Genomic DNA, 6,887 nt, shown 5'->3' with positions numbered 1-6,887 from the left:
TCCCCTCCCCCTCCCCACAACAGACACCCTGTGAGGTAGTAGGGGCTGAGAGAGCTCTGAGAGAACCGCCCTTGAGAGAACAGCTCTGACAGAACTATGGCTTGCCCAAGGTCATCCAGCAGCTGCAAGTGGAGGAGTGGGGAATCAAACCCGGTTCTCCCAGATTAGAGTCTGCGCACTTAACCACTACACCAAACTGACTCGATGGCACTGTGCCATGCTGAGGCACAACCCCCGCCCTCTCCTGGATCCACCCCCAAAGTGTCCAGGTATTTTCCAACCCAGACCTGGCTACCCTACTATGCCCTGTGATGAAATAATGAGGGCATATAGGGTTGCCAGCTCCAGGCCTGCTGGCTGGCTGGCAACAAACAGAAGCCTTTGAAATCAGGGTATCCCCCCACCCCTACCTGGGGACTGGCATCTTTAAGACCAGCTTCCAGCTGAGCCATTTTCTCCAGGATAAGTGGAATAAAGGTTTTAAATATATTAATAGTAAGCAACACACGTAGTCTGGAGGTCATTTGTAGTTCCAGGAGATCTCCATTCCCCACCTGGAGACTGGCAACTGTGCTGCACAGCATCACAAGGACAAAAACTTTGAAATGATAAACAGCAACACGAAACTGATCGGTTTTAGTTCTTGGGCCATACCTGGTCAAACTCGCTTTAAGGTGGGAAGTCTGAAAAAACGTCATGTTTTATGCATTTTTTCGTGGCAAAGAAAAGAAGCATTCCGGTTTGCCCTTATTTACAATCCTGCCCCGTTGAATGCCCTGCTATGCTTTCTCATTTCAATTTCAATGTGCATTCTAATTTCTTGGGTTTTTTTTAAAAAAAATATTCAGTAGAGTTAATCTTTTGAAACACACGTTTACTCTTGAGAATTGCGCTCCGTCAGAGGGCCACTCCCTCCTTTCCCTCGCCACAAAAGAGAAAACAATGGCTCAAACTTTGCATCACAAAGCTCTCTGCCGGTATTGCTTATAGAAGTATCAAAAGAATTATTTTCCATCTGAATTTTGGAGACACATCCGAGACGCAGGAGTTTACACGGTTCAACGGAATGTGCCACAAATGAAGCAAGGAGGTACTTTTGCCTTAGAATATAGCTGCATTTACATAATCTTTTTTTTTAAGTTGTTGACTTGTTCAGTGGTAAACACCTGCCCATTAAACTGTGAAAAGGGGACTTTTTTTTTTTTTTAAAGAGAGATGGGGGGAGGAATTGCAAAACAATACCGTTCCTTTCTAGGCTGTCATTCACCAGCTCCAAATAGTGAAAAGAATTCAGTTTTTGAACACTTCCTTGTGCCCAAACTCATCTTCCCTGTCCCCAAACTTTAACACAAAAGAAATGAATGCAAGATTCTTTTTTAAAAAATATCTCAACATTACAGCATAAAAAAGCAACACGTTAAAGTGTTGTGTTGCTTTTAAAAAAAGCAAACTTAATTTTTATCTGGGTTTTCAACAGGTTTTCCCACAAGTAAGATCATCACAATTTTACTGCCATCATTATGTTTGGGGAAGGCACAGAACGAGGTTCAAATAAAGCAAGGAGGGGGGAAAACAAACAGAATGTTGAAACAGGAAGGGAGACAGTTCAGTAAGTTGTATCAAATGCTTGGCAAAACAGAACTGCTTAACTTTGAATTTAAAGTGGCTGTCCCACCCTAAAAATCTATGGAGGGGTGTGTGTGTGAGTATTAAGTTCTGTCAAGTTGCTTCCGTCTTATGGAGACCAGTGTTCCCTCTAAGCTGAGTTGGTGTGAGCTAGCTCACAGATTTTTTAACCTCTGGCTCACACATTTTTGTCTTAGCTCAAGAAGGATGGCCCCAGAGCAAACTAATGTATGCAGCGGCCAAATCGCTCGCTCACAACTTTAATGCCAGGAGCTCACAAAGGACAATTTTTGTTCACAGGACTCCACAGCTTAGAGGGAGCATTGATGGTGGCCTGTCGGGTTCCACAGCAAGTCACTCTTCACACACGTTTCTCAAGAAGCGTTATGTTTATTAGTGTACAAGACTGGTACCATGTCTACAGGATTATTGTTAGGAATAACTAGAAGGCGGGAACATCCCAATACATATAGCTGGGCAGGGCAATTAGCTAAGCAAATGAACTTCGAGCGCACGCGCGCGGGAAGACTCCCGGTGGGTGATTACATAATGAGCGGGAGAGTCCCATGGTTTCCTGAGAGCAGAAAAATTCACACCAAATGTGGACCCCAAGCCCTCCCTAATGCACAAGGCCAGACTGATAATGGCGTCTAGCTCCCACGGCTCCCTGGCATGTTTACGGCAAGCTGCTGAGCTGCAAGCAAGGCGGGAAGAGGGAAGGGTAGACTACACAGATAAGGCAGCTATGAGTGAATGTCCTCCAGAACGCCCTAATCGTTAACAGCCTTGCTGAGGTCTTGCCAACTGAGGGCCTTTGTGGCTTCCTTGATTGAATCAATCCATTTCATGTTGGCTCTTCCTCTTTTCCTGCTGCCTTAAACTTTTCCTGGCATTATTGTCTTTTCCAGGGACTCTTGTTTTCTCAGATTGTGACCAAAGTACGATAGCCTCGATTTAGTCATTTTAGCTTCTAGGAGACTTCAGGCTCAATTTGATCTAGAACCCACTTCGTAGTCTTTTCGATGGTATCAAACAAACCTAAATCCCACTGACGACAACAGAATATCACTCTTGAGAATGTGTGTTTAGGATTGCAACCAGGGGTCATTTCCTGTAAAAGCACACAGGAGCGGAGCTCCGGCAGTAAAAAGCCCAGGGGGCGGGCACATGCAGCAAGCCCCGCCCCCTGCTTTCAGCAGCCCTCACGAAGTGAGCTCCCGTCTCTAGTTCCAGCTCCTGCCAACCTAGCAGTTCGAAAGCAAGAAATTGCAAGTAGATAAATAGGTACTGCTTCAGTGGGAAGGTAACAGCGTTCCGTGCCCCTTGGTGTTTAGTTATGCCGGCCACATGACCACGGAAACGTCTTCGGACAGCGCTGGCTCTTCGGCTTTGAAACAGAGATGAGCACCGCAACCCTAGAGTCGGATTCGACTGGCTTTCGAGCAAGGGAACTTTTACCTTTTTACTTTACTTTCAGCACCAAAACTTTTCTGTTTACCTGGGCATTTAACTAAGAAGCTCCATTTCCTTTAGCTTTTCTATGATCAACTTGTAGCCTAAAGTCTGTTGTATCAAAATCGTTTTACACTGCTGCATTTTATGTGCTTTTATTGGCTTGTTTTTATTGGCTGTTTTTGATTTGGTTTGATTGTTTCATGTGGATTGTTTTATTGATACGTTCAATTGGTATGCATTGCTTTAATTGTCTGTTTGCTTGGTCTTACCGTGGAGCAGGTCCAGAGAGGAAGCAGTTTTTTCCTACATAGAAAAATCCTTCAAAAACTAACACCTCTATCTCCCACAAAATACTCTCTGAAATAACACAGCTTTATGAAAAGTAAAAAGTGAGAATGCCCTTTGTCCCTTCATCAGGCAAAATTTTCCACAGCACCTACCCTGTAACTGAAAATCCCCTGTTCCAGGCTGAGATGGAGCAAGCACCTAAAAAGTACACCAAGAAGGGCTAAGAAACATGACTGACTCATGAGTGTATATTAGATGATAGGTACGGGGATTGCAGGCCACAAAACTCAACACCTTGAATTGGGCCCAGAAGCAAATGGTTAACTAGTGCTGATCTTGGAGCACTCAGAGAAGAGTTTTGCTGGTAAACTTATGACACGAAGCTTCCAAACTGTCTTCCAGGGCTGTCCCACACAGAGGGCACTGCAGTAGTCTAGTCTGGAGGTTTATGATAAAAGAATCTCACGACAATTTAAAGATGAATGCCTTTCTAGCAGCATAAGCTTTCTCGAGACGCGGTGTATTTTGTCCATTGCATCGTCTTTTTGGGTCCTTAGATTTCTGTTTGTAAGATCTTCCTGACTGCTGGGAGCACACAGTTTACAGAGACACAATTTAAATTTCTGTTCTGAAAACGTAGCTCAGGAATACAGTAGACTAGGCACTACGCCCAGGTTGCTTATAAAGCAGTGTGTAAGCAGAGTGAACAAGTAAAGCTGAACTTAATATATTTCCCACTTAATATATTTCCCCCCTCAGTAAGGCTCCAAAACAAGGGCCAAATTCATATACCTATATTTGTTCGTATTGCCTTCTTTCTCTGTTCCTCCTCCACCTTCACCATTTTACTAATTTTCCTTCCAGTTCGTTTTCCCCTGACTGTTGAGAATTGAGAATGTACACACATTTTGAAGCATGCAATCTGTATCCAAGAGGGAAGGCCCCCATTTATTCATATGGAGCAAAAGACGGAACAAACAGCCCTGACGGATGAGACCAGTGGCCCATCTAATCCAGCATTCTGTCTCACACAGTGGCCAACCAGTTCCTCTGGAGGGCCAACTACAGGGAACAGAAGCTAGGGTCTTCCCTGGATGTTGCCCCCAGTGATTTCAGAAGTTGACTGCTTCTTGAATATGGAGGTTTTCTTTAGTCACAATGGCTAGAGGCCTTTCATGGTCCTTTCCTCCACGAATTTGTCCAATCCTTTTAAAAAGCCATCTACGCTTGTAGCCGTTGCTATGTCCAGTGGGAGCGAATTCAACATTTCAATTACTCATTGGAAACATTCCAACAAAAGAGGAGATGGGGGCTGGGCTAATGGATTCAATCCTACCTCTCTCTGGCACCAACATGCACGTATTTTGTAACATCCAGACACTTCTAGATTCTAAGTTCTGTGGGGCAGCCCTGTTAGATTTGCGATTTTGTAGAATGACATGCACATTTGTAAGTAAAAAATAAGTGATTGTATCTTCGGCAGCTGGTTTGTTCTTTTCTTACACTATCTAGTATGTCCTGACTATTGGATCATTCATTCATGAACAGGAAAGAGATCTGAAGTACTTAAAAAAAACCCCTCTTTGCATTTCACCAAGCCCAAAGTTTATTTATAAAATGCCTTTTAAAAAGCTCTCAACTTCTTAATGCATGCTCTTATAGAAGACAGAAATGCTATCTCAAAGTCACAAAGTAGAATAATTTTATTTAAACACAGAATTTATAAATACAAAATCATTTACAAAAAAGTAAAAAACAGACGCTTAAAACACAGACACATTCATGAATGTCAGGAACAAGTTGTATTCATATTTCATGTAACATGGCAAAGATATTTTGGGGGTTTATGGCCAGTTTTAGTTTATGTGCCATGATCAACACTTCCCATCGCCCATGAGTAGTAACCAGGTCTCTGCATTTTAAAACTATTTACAGATCAATAGTCCCTTTGCTTTTAAACTTCTTTGCAGAACGTTCACTGGCTTTGAACTGGATCTTGCTGCCAAAGATATAGGATACGAAGCCATCGATCTCCATGCTGAAGACATTGTTAAGCTTGGGAATGACTGAAAGAGAAGGAAAAACAGCCACCATCTGTTAGTGTATACCTTGAGTCCAATGCTCCCTCTAAGCTGTGGAGTCTTGTGAGCAAAAATTCTACATTGTGAGCTACTGGCATTAAAGTGTGAGTGAGCGATTTGGCTACTGCATAAATCAGTTTGCTCTGGAGCCATCCTTCCTGAGCTAAGACAAAAATGTGTGAGCCGGAGGCTAAAAAACTATGAGCTAGCTCACACTAAATCAGCTTAGATGGAACACTGCTTGAGTCCTGTTAAGTACTTGCACTTTCTTCCAAGGAATGTGCTTGAGATCAACTGCATACTAAGCAGGAATTATTGTTTGTTTTGATTGGAAAACTTGTTGGACCAAAAGCCCACAGAGCCCATGGTTTTATGTCACACAGACCTTGGAATTCAGATTCCATCAAAACCTCCTTGGTACTAAACTCATTCTGAAAATATGAATCACAGCAGGTAAGCCCATACCAGCCAGAGAAGTCATTCTAGTGAGCTGTGATGTCAGAGCACATCAGCAACCAAGAGAACCAATGCAGGAGTGAAAGGAATCTTCCACAGTCAGCTGTACTGAGAAGATTCTTAGCTAATAATAAACAATGGGATAACTATGCTAGGCATGATGCAACCAGGACCAAGTACTTTAAAGTTCTATTGAGTTCAATAGGGAATTAAATAGGTGCTCAACAGCTGAATCCTAACCAGGGTTACACCCTTCTCTAAACCCACTGGCTGCAATGGACTTAGAAGGGAGTAAGTCTGCTTATAACTGCGCTAGCGCACTCCCATCAATGGGGCTTAGAAAGTGAACACAGGAACAGATGAGGCTGCCTTACACTGAATCGGATCGTTGGCCCATTAAGTATTGTCTACTCAGACTGGCAGCAGCCCTCCAGAGTCTCAGACAGAAGGTCTTTCACATCACCTACTGACAGATCCTTTAACTGGAGATGCCAGGGATCTTGCGCATGCCAAGCAGATGCTCTACCACTGAGCCACAGCCCCTACCTTTCACTGTATTTGTCGAAGAAGGGTCACACGATCAGTCATTTGGTTTACATTTATATTTAAAGGATGTCTCCCCCCCACACCTTTCAACCATAGTACTTAAGGCTGGTTTCAACAAAACCTTTTTGTTTTGTTGTATAGTAAAGGTAAAGGTTCCCTTGCTCGAAAGCCAGTCGAGTCCGATTCTAGGGTTGCGGTGCTCATCTCCGTTTCAAAGCCGAAGAGCCAGCGCTGTCCGAAGACATTTCCGTGGTCATGTGGCCGGCATGACTAAACACCAAGGCGCACGGAACGCTGTTACCTTCCCACCGAAGTGGTACCTCTTTATCTACTTGCAATTCTTTGCTTTCGAACTGCTAGGTTGGCAGGAGCTGGAACTAGAGACGGGAGCTCACTCCGTCATGCAGCAACTCAGGTCTCGAACTGCTGAACTAC

At 43.6% G+C, this 6,887-nt stretch overlaps 1 protein-coding gene across 1 annotated transcript in view; it reads right to left on the bottom strand.

Moving 5' to 3' along the window:
* Positions 1–5,136: 5,136 nt before the first annotated feature.
* The window catches only part of POP4 (POP4 homolog, ribonuclease P/MRP subunit), a 15,438-nt gene continuing 13,687 nt past the window's right edge, over positions 5,137–6,887 (bottom strand). The window contains exon 6 of the mRNA XM_015414140.1: positions 5,137–5,435. Coding sequence (XP_015269626.1) covers positions 5,299–5,435 — 137 coding nt within the window. The 3' untranslated portion in view covers positions 5,137–5,298. The remainder of the gene's footprint in view (positions 5,436–6,887) is intronic.

The sequence above is a fragment of the Gekko japonicus genome, unplaced genomic scaffold, assembly GCF_001447785.1.
Source record: "Gekko japonicus isolate JY-2015 unplaced genomic scaffold, Gekko_japonicus_V1.1 scaffold4598, whole genome shotgun sequence".
Taxonomy (NCBI): domain Eukaryota; kingdom Metazoa; phylum Chordata; class Lepidosauria; order Squamata; family Gekkonidae; genus Gekko; species Gekko japonicus.
Note: the sequence above shows the minus strand (reverse complement) of the source record. Positions and strands in the feature narration are given on the sequence as shown.